The 17,347-nt window shown below is 43.6% G+C and overlaps 1 protein-coding gene across 1 annotated transcript in view; it reads left to right on the top strand.

Moving 5' to 3' along the window:
- Window positions 1-17,347, top strand: part of LOC147103614 (D-amino-acid oxidase-like) — a 32,444-nt gene that overhangs the window by 7,133 nt on the left and 7,964 nt on the right. Inside the window, exons 2-5 of the mRNA XM_085961353.1 lie at window positions 8,789-9,014; window positions 10,196-10,310; window positions 12,974-13,050; window positions 16,121-16,186. Of these exons, the coding sequence (XP_085817479.1) occupies window positions 8,821-9,014; window positions 10,196-10,310; window positions 12,974-13,050; window positions 16,121-16,186 (452 nt within the window). The 5' untranslated portion in view covers window positions 8,789-8,820. The remainder of the gene's footprint in view (window positions 1-8,788; window positions 9,015-10,195; window positions 10,311-12,973; window positions 13,051-16,120; window positions 16,187-17,347) is intronic.

Raw genomic sequence — 17,347 nt, 5'->3', positions numbered from 1 at the left:
AGAAGTAGGAGCAGGAGTAGGCCATACGGCCCCTCGGGCCTGCTCCGCCATTCAATAGGATCATGGCTGATCCGAATCTAGACTCACGTCCACTTCCCTGCCCTCTCCCCGTAACCCCTGCCAGGAAACTGTCTATCTCCGATTTAAATTTATTTAATGTTGCAGCTTCCACAGCTCTCTGGGGTAGCAAATTCCATAGATTTACTACCCTCTGAGTGAAGAAGTGTCTCCTCATCTCAGTTTTGAAAGGGCAGCCCCTTATTCTAAGATTATGCCCCCTAGTTCTAGTCTCACCCATCAGTGGAAACATCCTCACCGCATCCACCCGATCAAGCCCCCTCACAATCTTATATGTTTCGATAAGATCACCTCTCATTCTTCTGAACTCCAATGAGTAGAGGCCCAACCTACTCAACCTTTCCTCATACGTCAACCCCCTCATCTCCGGAATCAACCGAGTGAACCTTCTCTGAACCGCCTCGAGAGCAAGTATATCTTTTCTTAAATATGGAAACCAAAACTGCACGCAGTATTCCAGGTGTGGCCTCACCAATACCCTGTATAACTGCAGCAAGACTTCCCTGTTTTTATACTCCATCCCCCTTACAATAAAAGCCAAGATTCCATTGGCCTTCCTGATCACCTGCTGCGCCTGCATACTAACTTTTTGTGTTTCATGCACCAGGACCCCCAAAGTACTGTTGCACTTTGCAGTTTCTCTCCATTTAGATAATAACTTGCTCTTTGATTTTTTCTGCCAAAATGCATAACCTCACACTTTCCAATATTATATTTCATCTGCCAAATCTCTGCCCACTCACTTAGCCTGTCTATGTCCTTTTGCAGGTTTTTTATATCCTCCTCACTCACTGCTTTCCCTCCCATCTTTGTATCGTCGGCAAACTTGGATATGGTGCACTCGGTCCCTTCCTCCAAATCGTTAATATAGATTGTAAAGAGTTGGGGTCCCAGCACTGACCCCTGTGGAACATCACTAGTTACTGATTGCCAGCCCGAGAACGAACCATTTATCCCAACTCTTTGTTTTCTGTTAGATAGCCAATCTTCCACCCATGCCAGTATATTACCCCCAATCCCATGATTTTTTATCTTGATCAGTAATCTTTTGTGTGGAACCTTGTCAAATGCCTTTTGGAAGTCCAAATACACTACATCCACTGGTTCCCCTTTATCCACCCTGTATGTTACGTCCTCAAAGAATTCGAGCAAATTTGTCAAACATGACTTCCCCTTCATAAAACCATGCTGATTCTGTCCTATTAAATTATGTTTATCCAAATGCTCTGTTACTGTTTCCTTAATAATGGACTCCAACATTTTGCCAACCACAGATGTTAGGCTAACTGGTCTATAGTTTCTGTAGTGTATGTAACTGTTCTACCTTTAAGAGAACTATTGTATGTAACCGTCCACCTTTAAGAGAACTATTTTAGGTGTGGCACTACTTTATCCTGGCTGCTGTATACTGTAATACCGACGGTGACCACACCGGTATATAAGTGCTGTGGCAGAATTTATTGGGCAGATTCGCCCTGACCTTCGAATAGTAAAGTCCTGTTTAAGTTACTCTTGTAGTCTGTGTATTACTTCGCTATACAACCCACAGACTTTACAGTTTCCAGCTTTTTGTCTACTTCCCTTCTTAAATAAGGGTGTTACATTAGCAGTTTTCCAATCTGCCGGGACCTTTCCTGAGTCCAGGGAGTTTTGGAAAATAAGCACCAATGCATCCACAATCCCTACCGCCACTTCTCTCAAGACCCTAGGATGTAGGCCATCAGGTCCGGGGGATTTATCCGCCTTAAGTCCCATTATTTTACCGAGAACCATCTCCTTAGTGATTTTAATCGTGTTTAGCTCCTCCCCCACCCCCCCCGACCCCATTGCCCCCTGTTTGTCCAGTGTTGGGATATTTTTAGTGTCCTCTACTGTAAAGACTGATACAAAATATTTGTTCAACGGCTTTGCCATCTCCATGTTCCCCACCACTAGTTTCCCGGTCTCATCCTCTACGGGACCAACGTTCACTTTAGCCACCCTTTTTCTTTTTATATAACTGTAGAAACTCTTGCTATCTGTTTTTATTTTTTTTGCTAGTTTACTTTCATAATCTATCTTCCCTTTCTTAATTAATCTTTTAGTTATTGTTTGCTGGCTTTTAAATGCTTCCCAATCTTCTGTCCTCCCACTAGATTTGGCTACTTTATATGCCCTTGTTTTCAGTCGGATACTATCCTTTATTACTTTACTAAGCCATGGGTGGCTGTCTTTTCTTTTACTCCCCTTTTTCCTCAGTGGAATATATTTATCTTGAAAGATGTGAAATATCTCCTTGAATGTAGACCACAGCTCTTGTACCGTCTTACACTTTAATCTTTATCCCAGTCCACTTTAGTCAATTCTACTCTCATACCTTCATAGACTCCTTTATGTAAGCTCAGTACGCTGGTTTGAGATGCAACTCTCTCACCCTCAAACTGAATTTGGAATTCAACCATATTATGGTCACTCATTCCAAGGGGATCCTTTACTAGGACATTTTTTATTAATCCTGTCTCATTACACAGGACCAGATCTAAGATTGCCTGCCCCCTGGTTGGTTCAGTTACATACTGCTCAAGGAACCTGTCCCTAGCACACTCTATGAACTCTTCCTCAAGGCTGCCATGCCCAATTTGATTAGTCCAGTCAATATGAAAGTTAAAATCCCCCATGATTATAGCTGTTCCCTTATTACAAGCCCCAACTATTTCCTGATTTATACTCTGACCAACAGAGTTGCAACTGTTAGGAGGCCTATAGACTACACCCACTAATGGCTTTTTCCCCTTATTATTCCTTATCTCCACCCAAAACATATCTGCATGATCCCAATATGGATTTCAAATTCATTATTTTTCACTACTGTGTATATAGAGGTTTCACTCTGTGTGTGGAGGACCTCCATTTGGTATAAAGGCCCGAAATAAAGTGGGTTTTGGGGCATTTTAATGCAGTCCCTAGAGATCGCATTCCTCAGCACAAAAATCCCCAAATTCAACAAACAATTATGGTGCCCTGACAAGTTTACCCAGGGCGATCATAAGTTGGTTGTTGTGAAAAATTGAAAATTTCTTTACCCTGCACCTAGCCTGTGCTTTCCATGACTTGGGACTGCTTGATATTGACCTTGCGTGATAAAGAAAGAAAGAATATGCATTTATATAGCATCTGGTCACATCCTCAGGACATCCCAAAGCACGTTAAAACCAAATGATTACTTCTGAAGTGCAGTCACTTAATGGCCCGTATTTTCTACGCCCTTACCTGAGGGTTCCCGGGACGCACACACTTCCACTCCTGGGCCTCTCCAAACTTGAAGTGTGCAGGGCCCACGTATCCCAGGGGCGCATGTAATTCGCAGCGTCCCTGGGATCACGTGGGCCATGGGGAGCCAATCACAGAAGGGAATCTTCCTTCATACACTTGACAGGAAGACCTGTCACATATATGAATGGAGATCACCCCAAAAACATAGTAAAACTTTAAGTAAATTTTTTTTTTAAATCACATTTTTAAAATGACTTGAAATTACAATAAATTAAGTCTTTTAAACAAAAATTTAATTTTTGGGAAAAAAAATAAGTTTTTTACGGGGCTAAAAATAAACTTACCTTTTTAAAGTATTTTAATTGATAAATCAGTGAAAAAAAATTTTTTTTTTCAATTCTTATCCTGGTAAAAGCAGGCCTTTACCAGGCGTAAGAATTGTAAGGGTTTTCTGCGGGCGGAGGGTCTCCAAAAAGCGGAACTATCCGCCCGCAGAGGCCCTTCTCCAGGGCAGGCGGAGGATCTGTCAAGACCATTCTTGACAGATCGGAAATGCCAGTTTTCAGCTCATGCGCTGTGCATGCCTGAAACCAACATTTCTGATGTCCCTACGGGTGGGTACACAGAGCGTACTCACCCGTAGGGATCGGAATATCTGGGCCATTATGCAGGCAAACACAGCTGTCAATTTGTGCACAGTAAGACCCCACAAACAGCAAATGAATGAATAACTAGATCATCTGTTTTTGATAGTGTTGGTTCAGCGAGGAATGTTGTTCAGGAGACTGGGAATACTCCCTGCATTTCTTAAAATAGTGCCATAAGATCTTTTATATCCTGAGCAAGCAGATGGGGGCCTCATTTTGACATTGCATCCAACAATGCAACGCTCCATAAGTACAGCATTGAAGTGTCAGCCTAGATTATGTGCTGAAGTCCATTTTGGGGCTTGAATCCGCAACCTTGATATCCCTTATCAATTAAAGCTCCATATCCCTTGATATGGGAAACTTTCAATTAACCGGCCCCTAAATAACCGGAAATGTCAGTTAACCGGCAAAATTCAGGAGTAGGTTCAGGTAACTTTTATTACCTTCTTTACTCCATTTGTTGCTGTGAAAGGGTGTAGCTGCAGCTGTTGCTAAGCTACAGAGACGCTTGCAACTTGTGCCGATTGTTCTGAAGCAAGCAACAGGGTTTGTTGCTTTATACGGAGCTCTCAGCTCCGTATCTTTTACTATAGCGTTCGGTTATCCGGAATTTTTGATGAACCGGCACCACGTCGGTCCCGTCCGTGCCGGATAAAAAAAAGTTTCCTGTACCCTTACTTAACAAATATCTATCGATTTCAGTCTTGAAAGCATCAATTATCCCAGCACCACACCCTTTTGGGGTAGAGAGTTCCAAATTTCTACTACCCTTTGTGTGAAAAGGTGCTTTTTGATTTCCCTCTTGAATGGCCTAGCTCTAATCTTAAGATTATGTCCCCTCGTTCTTCATTCCCCCACCAGAAGAAATAGCTTCTCTGTATCTACCCTATCAAATCTTTTTAACACTTTAAGCACCTCAATCAGATCATCCCTCAATCTTCTATACTCAAGAGAATAGAAGCCAAGTTTATGCAACCTGCCCTCATAATTTAACTCTCTAAGCCCCGGTATCATTCTGGTGAATCTGCATCCCCTCCAAGGCCAGTATATCCTTCCTGAGGTGTGGTACCCAAAACTGAATGCAGTACTCTAGATGGGGTCTGACCAGGGCTCTATACAACTGAAGCATAACCTCCTCCTATTTGTAATTCAGCCCCCTTAAGATAAAAGGGAAGCATTCCATTAGCCTTTTTGATTGTTTATTGTAGTTGTCTACTAGCTCTAAATCATGTGTACCTGGACTCCCAAATCTCTTTGCTTCTTTACAGTTCCTAGTTTCTTACCATTTAGAAAATACTCTGATTTATCTTTCTTGGGTCCAACGTGGATGCCCACATTAAACTCCATCTGTCTTGGTTCTGCCAATTCACTTAATGGCCTGGATTTTAGCCTGGAGGCGGGCTCGGGGGCTGTTGTGAGGTTGGGAAACCTGGAAGAACGGGTTTCCCGAATGCCCTGCAGAATTTAACTGCAGAGCCCCTTTAAGTGGGGTTTCCGCCCACAGGCAGCCTGATTGATAGGCTGGAGGCCTTTCTGGCAGGAAGCCTGCTTAACAGGGCCGAAGCCTCCGAGAACTGGCAAGTGCACTGGGGAAACTCTCCAGCTAATTTCTTGTATCAGGGACTGGAGTTGTTTTGAAAAATAACATTTGAACTACCGTTGCTAAAATACTAACTACTAACCTGTCACCAATTTTTTTTTTTAAACTTGATTTTTTTTCTGCCTCCTTCCAAATAAAGGAGTATGGTGGGGATGGGGATCGTGTGGGGGTGGGCGATGGTGGTCTGGGGGGTCCAACTGCGGGGGAGCCATGATGATCTGGGGTCCCGATTGGTGGGGGGAGCATCTGGTGGTGGACTGGGAGTTCCCGATTGCGGGGGTATTTACAGGTAAGCTTGTTGAGGTGGGGAAGCTCCTCCTGGCTCACATGAAGTGCTGTAATGCCACTTACCTCATGGATTCAGCCCTTCTTGTCTGCTTTCAGCTGTCGAGTTTCCCGAGGCCCGGGAAATTTGGCCACCTGTGGTTAAAAATAGAATGAATGTTAAAATGAAGGCAGGCAGCCTCATTATAATACTTAAATGACCAACCCACTTTCTGCAAGCGGATTGGTCGCTTGTCCCGCCTCACTTAAAACCGGAAGTGGGCAGGTTTGAAGCAGGTTTGGTTCCTGTTCCAGATTTTTTGCATTTGAACCTCTGACACGACCCCAACCCACCCGTTTTAGGAGTTCAGATTCAGCTCTAACTGTCTATGTCATTTTTCAACTTCCTGCACCCATCTGCACTACTTACAGTCTCTCCTAATTTAGTGTCATCTGAAAACTTGGATATACAACTCTCTATTCCTTCCTCCAAGTCATTAATAAATATGGTGAAAGGTTGAGGCCCCAGAACAGATTCCTAGGGAATGCCACTTGTCACATCCTGCCGATCTGAGTGCATAGCCTTTATCCCCGCTCTCTGGGCGAAAAATTGAGTCGCACTCCCTTTGGGGCGCTAATTTCGCGTGCCCCCAAAAAATTAGCGTCCCCACAGCCGAAATTCATCGGTAGCGCCCCAAGAGGGAAGCAGGGTGCTACTGGAAGCGCCCCGCCACCCTCTTGGGGCGCTGTCTCCTCCCCTTCTTAAACGGGAGGGGCCTTGTGCAGCACGAACCGGGGCCCAGCTGGGCCACCAGGGATCGGAGTGCCGGCAAAAGAGCACGGCACTTCTCGAGTGCCGGGCTCACGGAGCGCAGCTGGCACTCCGCGAGGGGGCTTCAGAGGAGGCTGGGGATGGTAGAGGGGGCAGGTGCTGGCAGGCGGACAGCAAAAAAAATGGGCGCCTGGCACCTCCCCTTTTTATTTTACGCCGCACCGGCCATAGGTAGGACCTCTTGCCCCCGTCAGACATATCATCCGGCGGTAAGTCAGGGGGCGCTACCGAAGATCGCGGCCGGGGTGCGAGCAGGGCGCTGCGCACGGCTATGACCTCATCGCCGATGGCACAGCGCCGCGGGGCGCTAGCGGTTACCACCGCCACTAACCTCCCGCTGAATTTCGCAGGCGGCGTTGGCGGCGCCATGCCCGGGCGCTAGTTGTTTTACGCCCCAGCGCAAATCAACCAAATTTTTAGGCCTCTGTCTCCTATCCTAACCAATTTCCAATCCATCAAAAGCATACCTTCAATTCCATGCGCTCTTATTTTTGCTCATAATCTTTTATGTGGAACCTTATCGAATGTCTTCTGGAACTGCATAAAGATAACACCCTTAGTCTACCTTTATTAGTGACCTCCTCTACGAGATTAGTCAGACTTGCCTTACTTTTAACAAAGACATTCAGACTCTCTCTAATCAACTCACATTTGCTTGTGCTCAGGCACTCTATCCTTAATGAGAAAGTTCACCAAAAAAAGTACAAAAGAAAAACCTAAGAGGTAGATAGGATTATAATTCGCTACCAGAGCTCTGATGATTTTTATAAACCACTCAAGCTTCCCTCGTGTGTTTATTATTGTATCAGAACTAAACAATCTTTTACTCCCACCTCCCCCCCCTGCCTATACTATATGTAAGATTTTGTTTGCCAAATTTTTTCTTTCAAAAATAAGTAGTAATTAACTCCTTCTCTGCATCCTTTGTGCCATCCATTCTTTTTCCATCTGGGAAGCTGACAGGCATTTAGCAATCTTGCTGTGCGACCATCTGTTTTGAGGTGTACAAGAGATCCATGGCGAGACCAGTCTGTCAGTTTTCCTTTGATTTTTGTGGGGAGCCTCATTGCACTATAACAATGGACTGCCAAGATTTCTGTTATTCCAAACAGATAAATGTTTCAGAGTGGTAAAGTGCTCGTTCATGCCCAGAAACCCCAATAAATTGCATTCAAAACCTCAGCTATATCACTGCAGGAGGCATTGAGTGAATGTCAGGTTCTTCTCCACGGAGAAGGAGGGTCATCTGGGTTACTTTTCTTCCCAGCCAATTTCACGCTGACTTTGTTGCAGGCCAGTAAGTTCAGGAACCCAAGCAGAGTGAAAGGAGTCAAATTTGGATCATACTACTCTGGCTGGTCCAATACACAATACCACTATATCACCTACCATCTCATTTTAATACAGTATTAAATGAAAGCAGAGAAAAAGAAAATAACTTGTGTTTATATTGCACCTTTCATGACCTCTGGACATCCCAAAGCACTTTATAGCCAATTAAGTACTTTTGAAGTGTAGTCACTGTTGTAATGTAGAAAACATGGCAGCCAATTTGCACACAGCAAGATTCCACCAACAGCAATGTGATAATGACCAGATAATCTGTTTTAGTGATGTTGATTGAGGGATAACTATTGGTCAGGACTCCCCTGCTCTTCTTCGAAATAGTGCCATGGGATCTTTTCCATCTACCTGAGAGGGTGGACAGGGCCTCAGTTTAATGTCTCATTTGAAAGACAGCACCTCTGACAGTGCAGCACTCCCTCAGTATACCACTCCCTCAGCATACCACTCCCTCAGTACTGCACTGAAGTGTCAGCCTAGATTATGTGCTCAAGCCCATGGAGTGGGAGTTGAACCCACAACCCTCTGACTCCAAGGTAAGGGTGCTGCCACTGAGCCACAGCTAGCACCGTGTGAACAGCCAGAAACAATGAGAAGGTTTCATATTCTTGGCATTGCAAACAGGTTAGTTAATAATTAGTACAACTATTACTTTATTGCAAAAGCCAAGGTCAAAGTCTATATTCTGATCAAAGGCAACTGAAATCAGTCCTCAGCTGTACCATTTTGTACGGAACAAATGAACCATTTTCCTCTGTTTATTTTCAGCTATTAGACGATCAACATTCTTGGATAAAAAAATGCATGTTGCAGTGATTGGGGCTGGCGTGATTGGTTTGTCTACAGCTCAATGCATCATTAATCGCTTTCACTCCATAGTCAGGCCGTTAACCGTTGTGGTTTATGCAGATAAGTTTACACCACATACTACAAGCGATGGAGCTGCTGGATTGTGGCAACCGTATGTGCTTGATCGAGAGAACCCGGAGGAAGTGTAAGAAGAATTTTTGTAACTAAAAATAGGAATGTATCCCATTACATAAGAAATAGGAATGATGCAGGATTCACGTAGCAGTTTCTTTCACCTTATGTTTTCATATTTACTAATTTTCCTTTATTTTTCTTTTACTTTCTTTTATTTATTTTGCTCCCTTTTCTGAAGGAACTAGCTGTTGCTAGGATATGGTTCCATGGGCACCAGCAACCTTCTGGCTGGACACTCTTCATGGGTGAGCATAATCAGTGGCAGGTTATTTGAGCACGATGGGCATCACAACCAGGTCTGATTCTACCCTCCCCTTTCTAGCAGAAGTTTCTGGATAGTGATCGGGAGTGGGAATCCTAGCTGATTTTTGCTGCTAGCCCAGGATCACCTGAGCTCAACTGTCGAACCTCTAACTGCTGCCCTGGCTCTGATTGACTAAACCAAGCATAGACCTAGAACCAAGCCTGGATTTTGTTTGTGTTTATTGCTCAGTAACCACATCAGTCAACCAGCAGGGGCGCGCCATTCTTTTCAGTCAGTGTCACTATTTTCTTTCTGAGAGGACTAGCAGGCAACCTGTTTCCCAGGCCTGCTCTGTAAATAGCTGTCAGCATCAGCCTAGATTGACCCCCCCCAAAAATGCCATGATGAGAGAGTTACTATAGTAGTTGGGTGAGTTTCAGCGAGCCATATCGCCTTTTATTATGTTCTTATGATTCTGCTTCCAATTTTGTCTGCTTCCATGTTGGGGAGTTGCCTGGCCCCTCTCTCGTGCCCCCTCTGTGTGCACAGCCAAGCCAAGAAAATTTAGATATAGAAAATCAAAAGTATAAACTCATGTTCGCGCATTACATGGTGCAGTGTATTGCTACGATAATGTGCTGTGACACGGCAGCATTCCATTTTATGGGCTCTAAAGCCCCTTTTAAGAAATCCAGTAATAGTTTAGCACTATACATAATAAATCTAACAGTTTAGAACGGGTCTTTGTACCTGTGTATTAAAGGTTGCTGTGGCCCGTGGTAGTTTCAATAACAATGCATGCAGTAATAGTAGGTACAGTAATATTTACTTCAGATCTTTTTTCTGTTCTGTCAGTGGAATTTTCTGCAGATTGCAAACAAATAATTGTGGCATTGCTTAAGTGCAGCAATGGATTGTGTCATATTTTCCTGATGTTTTAACTGTAGCAACTGGAACAAGGAAACATTTGATTACCTACTGAGTCATGTGAATTCACCTGATGCCAATGAGATGGGCTTATTTTTACAGTCTGGGTACAACATCTTCAAAGAACGAGTGCCAGTAAGTGTTACAAATATGACAATGTTTAATTAAAGTAACAGTCTTCCCACCCTGTGCCTTTCTTATCAGCCCTGTAATTGTATATTCCTCATGTATAGCTGAGGACTATTGAACACTTGCTTCGGATGGGGAAAAGTATGTTCCGTGTACTATACGCGTGTAAGAAATTTAACTTTTTAATTTCAATATTGTGCAATTTTTATACTCTCATTGTGAATCTCCAACATGTTCAACATAGGAAGAAAAACAATAATACTCCAAATTAACCTTTTTGGGGAGGGGCTTCTGTTATTTCCAGCCTGATTTTCAATGGTTGCCTTTTTGAGAAGCTCAAATGGTACTGTAAACTGTTTACATTACTCATTGTCATGGGCTGCTTAAGTATTTGGTACAGTGTACATATTCTTACATGGTCAAAATATTCTCTCAGCAATTTCATTCTTTTCCAATTTTTTTTTTGCCATGTTTTCATGTATGTGAGTGTGTTCATGTATATACAAGGTAACACAGGAAATTAATCAGAAAAGATATTTAGTTGGTGCTACAGTATTCAACTGCCTCTCCAACGTTAAGATCTGAATTAACCAAATTTTCCCAGCTAAATATCACCAAAACTGAAGCTGACCATTTCATAACTCCCGCCATCAGCTTTGGCCTTGACTTGATCAACCCCTCCCCTTGCCTCCTCCTTAGGCTCAGTCTGGTGGTGTAGAACCTCGATGAACTATCCTTTGTGTGGAAAAAGTGCTTTTTGATTTCACTCCAAGCTCAAGATTATATGCCCTGTTGTTCTGGATTCCCCCACCAGAGGAAATAGTTTCTCTGTATCTATTCTATCAAATCCCATAATCATTTTAAATAACTCTATTAGATCATCCCTCAACCTTCTAAACTCAAGGGAATGCAAGTTTATGCAGCTTGTCCTCATAATTTAACCCACTAACCCCATGTACCATTCTAATGAGTCTGCGCAGTAGCCCCTCCAAGGCCAGTATGTCTGTCTTGCGGTTTGGTGCCCAAAACTGAACACAGTACCACAGATGGGGTCTGACCAAGGGTCTGTACAACTGAAGCATCATTTCCTCACATTTGTTATCTTACTTAGTCTGTCTATGTCCCTTTTATAACTTCCTGCTTCCAGCCACACACATTACTATGCCTCCTATTGAGTGTCATCTGCAACTCTATTTCGTCATCATTTATATCTATATATAATATGGTGAAACGCTGAGGCCCCAGTCCCAATCCCTGGGAAACACCAAAGCTTCCACTGAGATGAAACCAATAAAGAGCTAAACAGGAAACACAATGACGAGGTATTGTGTGACTTAATGTCCCATTAAACAAGGAGCTGAAGTGGATGTTTGCGTATTGCTATCGATGGCTCTGCATGCCCACTGATGGATGAGAAAAATGTCTTGCTTCACAAAAGCAAAGGTATAGGGTGGGCACAGGCATGGAGGATCACAGATCCAAATACTGATTGGTCTTCAATTCCGAGAAGCTCTAAATGCACAGACTTCTTATTGGCCGTTTCTGGACGAGTCAACTTCAATTACTGTATTTGATTTGGAATAATGCCAACATGAAGATAAACAGAATTATTATGGTTAAAACGGGCAATGTTCAGTGTGTGATTTATGCAACGTTTGCAGTAAAGACATTTTATTATGATTATCTTTTTCATCCCTCACTTTTATAGCCTCCTTGATCCACAGTTTAGTATTCCCTGATGCAATGTGCTATTGAGGAAGGGAAGAATTTTGCAAGAGCTCCACTAACTTTCTCCTGACGTGTACATAAAAAAAAAAGCAACACACATTTACCGGAGTTGCTGAAGATTTTGGCAATCGTAAATTACTCTGCAAATTGTTACAAAAGTAAAAAAAAAAAGAAAATCTTCCAAAATATGTGTTTAGAAATTACTGTTGGTCTTATTAGTGGATCAACACTTAATGAGTTCATATGACGTTCCTCTGTCTGCTAATTTAACTCCAGCATTAAGCAGTTCTTTTTCAATGAGCTAATATCTTTGCTAAAGAAGCAAACAGAGGAATTTAATATGAACACATTAAGCATTCATGCACTAATATTGCCATCAGTAATTTCTAGGCTTTGATGTCTGCAAGTTGAGCCCACTAACCAACATTGAGAAGAGATTTCTATCCAGGTTATATCCTGATAGCTGAAAACTCCTAAATATTGCAACACTGTCAAGTATTCAATCTGTATACATTCTCAAATCACATGAAAGATTCTTTAGAAGCTGGTGACACTTTTCAGTCGTGATACTGATTTCTAAAAAAGTCATTTTCTTACCCAGACCATTGATGCATTCTGATTGGTGTGGCACTAACTACTACAGTCCACAGCAAGCTGATCTGTTCTAACTATGAGTATCTATTTTGAATAACGGCAAGAGTTTGTACAGTAAACTGATTGCCTTCCTCTTAGTTTCATTCTACGTCAAATAACTCAATGCCAATGGACTTATCCCAATGACGCACAGTGCACCACTGTAAACAGAAGGATAGACAAATAGGATGCTGTCTTGTTTATAGCAGCCAAAATCAAGGAAACAAAAAATAAATTGTATGGTTCTAATCTTTCAGGACCTGAGGAAAATGCATCTAACAACATTCTTTGCTCATTCTTCCTCATAGGACCCATCCTGGAAAGACACTGTTTTGGGGTTTAGACACTTGACAGAAAATGAACTCAGCCTGTTTCCTGGATTTAGGTATTTATTTTCCCTAACGGTTCTGAACCATCATAAAACGTCTTCACACACAGTGACATCACCTAAGGTTCTGTTCCTGGAATGCAGAAATTCAATCCCGAGTTAAACTATCACTAATTAAACCACAATAACAACAGCAAACGCTGGAAAAACTCAGCAGGCCAGGCAGCATCCGTGGCGAGAGAAACAGAGTTAACGTTTCAGGTCGATGACCTTTCGTCAGAACTGGAATAAAGCAGGAAATGGAAAGCAAGTTTAGGGGCTGGGGAAAGGGGGAGGGGATGAAAGAACAAAAGGGAAGGTCAGTGATAGGATAGAAAGCAGGAGAGATTAAGAGACATTCAAGGCAAGAGGAGGTGGTAATGGGACAGGTTAAGGAACAAAGGATGGCTCTAGATGAAGGGTGAATTGTGCTGGCAGAATGAAGGACAGCTGCCATGTGGGAGGGAAGAAAAAAAGGCCAAACAAAAAGTGTGGATAAAAATATATATATATATATAACATGGGCCGAGGTTATGATCTGAAATTGTTGAACTCTATGTTGAGTCCAGAGGGCTGTAGAGTGCCTAATCGAAAGATGAAGTGCTCTTCCTCGAGCTTACGCTGAGCTTCCGTGGAACAATGCAAGAGGCCGAGGACGGTGAGGTCTGAGTGGGAATGGAGCGGTGATTTAAAGTGACAGGCCACCGGAAGCTCGGGGTCCCCCTTACGGACTGAATGCAAAGCGGAACACCTCCATTCAGACCTTACGCCTGCTTTTACCAGGCGTAAGAATTGTAAGGGTTTTCTGCGGGAGATGGGGCTCCAGAAAGCAGAACTATCCGCCCGCAGAGGCACTTCTCCAGGGCAGGCTTGACAAATTCTTGACAGATCTGAAATACCGGTTTTCAGTGCCTGCACTGTGCATGCCTGAAACCGGCATTTCCGATGTCCCTACGGGTGGGTACACAGCCCGTACCCACCCGTAGGGATCGGAATATCTGGGCCATCAATCTGCAGACAAGGTCCTCTCGGGGATCGATCACCTTATTCTAGTAAAGGTTTGGGGTTTTCCAAAGGGAGTTCCACTAAGGGCATAAAGGGTGGAATTTCCTCGGGACTCCCTCCAACCCCCCCACTCACCCCCCCCCCCCCCCTTAATATGCAGGGGGTGGGTGGAAGATGACACCCATAGCCTCACCCGCACCAGAATTTAAAGGACCGGTCTAAATGGAACAAAGTAATTAGTTCCGTGCAAATTCTGGGCTCCCTCCTAAGTGGACATCAAACTTTCCGCCCTCTCCAGCCTCAAGAATTTAAGGGCCAGAATATTTTTCTTTATTATAAGACAGAATACAATTCATTAATTAATTCTCCTCACTAAGTCCTGATAATAGTGAAGAAGTGTTTTTAAAAAAAATGCTTTTAGAGACTCCCAATTGTCACAACAACAACTTGCAGTTATTACACCTTTAACGTAGTAAAACGTCCCAAGGCTCTTCACAGCAGCGTTATCTAACAAATTTTCACACTGAGCTACGTAAAGATATATTAAGACAGGAGGCCAAAAGCTTAGTGAAAGAGGTAGGTTTTAAGGAGCATCTTAAAGAAGGAGAGAGATGTAGCAATGCGGAGAGCTTTAGGGGGGGAATTCCAGAGCTTAGGGCCTAGGCAGCTGAAGACACGGCCACCAATGGTAGGGCGATGGAATTGGAGGAGCACAGAGATCTCGGAGTGTTGTAGGGCTGGAGGAGGTTACAGAGATAGGGAGGGATTTGAATACAAGGATGAAAATTTTTAATTTGTCCTGTCAAATTTTCAGACCCCCTACTCGGTGCTGTGGGAACCAAGATCAATGGAAATTGGTCTTCAGGCCTCATCAACATATTCGGAGTGAGCTGCCGATGCTGGTCGCGCCTCTACAATTCCTGGGAAGGGGTTGGAGTGGGCTACGGGATGGTGGGGTGGGTGGGGGTGCAATGATTGTGATGCTTGTAGAGTCAGAGGAGCACTTAGGCTCCACCTGGCACCACAGGAAGGGTTTTTAAAATAAATAATAATTTTGAAACTTACCTTCCATTGGCGGCCGCAAGGGCAGCTGAAGTATCCTGAGCAGGGTAGGTCTGCCGCCTGCCCCGCCCATCACTGACTCATCTCAGCAAGGGCTCCTTCAGCAGGTGGTAGGCCTCTAAGGGCTTGAATGTTTGTTTTTAGCGTCCGCTCAGGAATTTAGCAATGGGACCAATGCCTGCATAGATTGGGCACATACTGTCCAACTGCTAAATTGGTATGTTCTGCACCTGTTTTATGCCCGAAAAACGCATACCAATTTCTACCCCAATACTCTATCTTACAGATGAAGAATGCCAACTTGGGAAACTTACTGGAGGGCTGCCTGTAGGAGCAAAGGAGAAAAAAGGGTTCAATATCGGGTGAAAGACTTTCCCTTTATCATTTAACAGTGTCAGTTAACTGTGGGACAAAAACTGTGCACTGCACTCCTGTATTACCCCCTTAATTTGCATATAAATCAAATGTACACTGGATGGTTATGCTGCCATGACCATGTTTTCCTATGGTTGAACAACTTTGGATGGTCTCCCAGACAATTTTGAAGTTATGGATTTGAATGAAATGAAAGGAACTGTTCCGGGAAATACATAGCCCTCTCCATTGCTAACATCACTGGGACAGCTAAGAATAGAAGATCTGAAATGGTTGGTCACCAGTGGGGCAGCAAACTGTTTTTACACACGTATATACTGTGTATTTTTTTGCATTCGTGTAGATATCAGGGGAGTTCTTTGAACGGAAAGCATTCCCTTCTCCTTATAAAATGTGCAAGTTTAGTGTCTCAAGTCCAAGCACATGGAAAAAACAAACTGTTAATGACAGAAATGGGGGACGATTTCCTCTGTGTCCTACGTGGAATGAAATTGCAAACCCATTCATAAATAATGGGCTTTACAATTTAGTTACACCTAGCGTACAGAGCAAATCTTCCCCACCATTGGTTTTTGGTGTGACCCTTCAACCATTACAACACAAGCAGATCAGTTTTTCACACATGGATGTTCTCTGTTTTTTGCAGCTATGGTTGGTTTAACACTGCATTAATGTTGGAGGGAAAGAGCTACTTACCGTGGCTGATGGAGAGGTAAGCTATGATGATTTTAATCCACGTCATTGCTGCTCAGATTTGGCCTGCCTCCAATGGTTGGCCAAGGATCTCAATCCTTATAAGAGCTACAATAAAATTCAGTAAAATAAAATTAAGCCTTCATCTAAGGTTTGAGGGAGGTGGGAGTTCTTCTGGGCCCATTTCCAAGCCCTGAATCGAATCAGCACTGCGCAGACCCGAGGTCGGCCCAAAATTTATTGCCCTGGCCGCCAGCGACTGCAGTGTTTTTCCATTTGAGTCTTGTAACAGCTTGGCCGCATTGCAAGATGACAAGGTGAGATAGTTATATTTAATAGAGTTAGCATAAAGTTTATTCCTCTTCTATATGCGTTAGCAAGACAACAACAACAACTTGTGTTTATATAGCGCCTTTAACGTAGTAAACCGTCCCAAGGCTCTTCACAGGAGTATTATAAGACAAAACATTTTACACCGAGCCACCTAAGGAGAAATTCGGGCAGGTAACCAAAAGCTTGGTCAAAGAGGAAGGTTTTAAGCAGCATCTTAAAGGAAGAGAGGTAATGAGGCGGAGAGGTTTAGGCAGGGAATTCCAGAGCTTAGGGCCTAGGCAGCAGAAGGCACGGCCACCAATGGTTGAGTGATTATAATCAGGGATGCTTAAGAGGGCAGAATTAGAGGAGCGCAGATATCTCGGGGGGTTGTGGGGCTGGAGGAGATTACAGAGATAGGGAGGGGCGAGGCCATGGAGGGATTTGAAAACAAGGATGAGAATTTTGAAATCGAGGCGCTGCTTAACCAGGAACCAATGTAGGTCAGCGAGCACAGGGGCGATGGGCGAACGGGACTTGGTGCGAGTTAGGACACGGGCAGCCGAGTTTTGGATGACCTCAAGTTTATGTGGGGCAGAATGTGGGAAGCCAGCCAGGAGTGCGTTGGAATAGTCGCGTCTAGAGGTAACAAAGGCATTGAGGAAGGTTTCAGCAGCGGATGAGCTGAGGCAAGGGCGGAGACGGGCGATGTTACGGAGGTGGAAATAGACGGTCTTTGTTATGCTGCGGATATGTGGTCGGAAGCTCATTTCAGGGTTAAATATGACACCAAGGTTGCGAACAGTGTGGTTCAGCCTCAGACAAATGTTAGGGAGAGGGTTGACACATAGAAATATAATTTTAAATG

Source organism: Somniosus microcephalus, chromosome 19, assembly GCF_052327205.1.
Source record: "Somniosus microcephalus isolate GS21.2 chromosome 19, FLI_Smic_1.0, whole genome shotgun sequence".
Lineage (NCBI taxonomy): Eukaryota > Metazoa > Chordata > Chondrichthyes > Squaliformes > Somniosidae > Somniosus > Somniosus microcephalus.
This window is presented reverse-complemented; position numbering and strand designations above follow the sequence as displayed.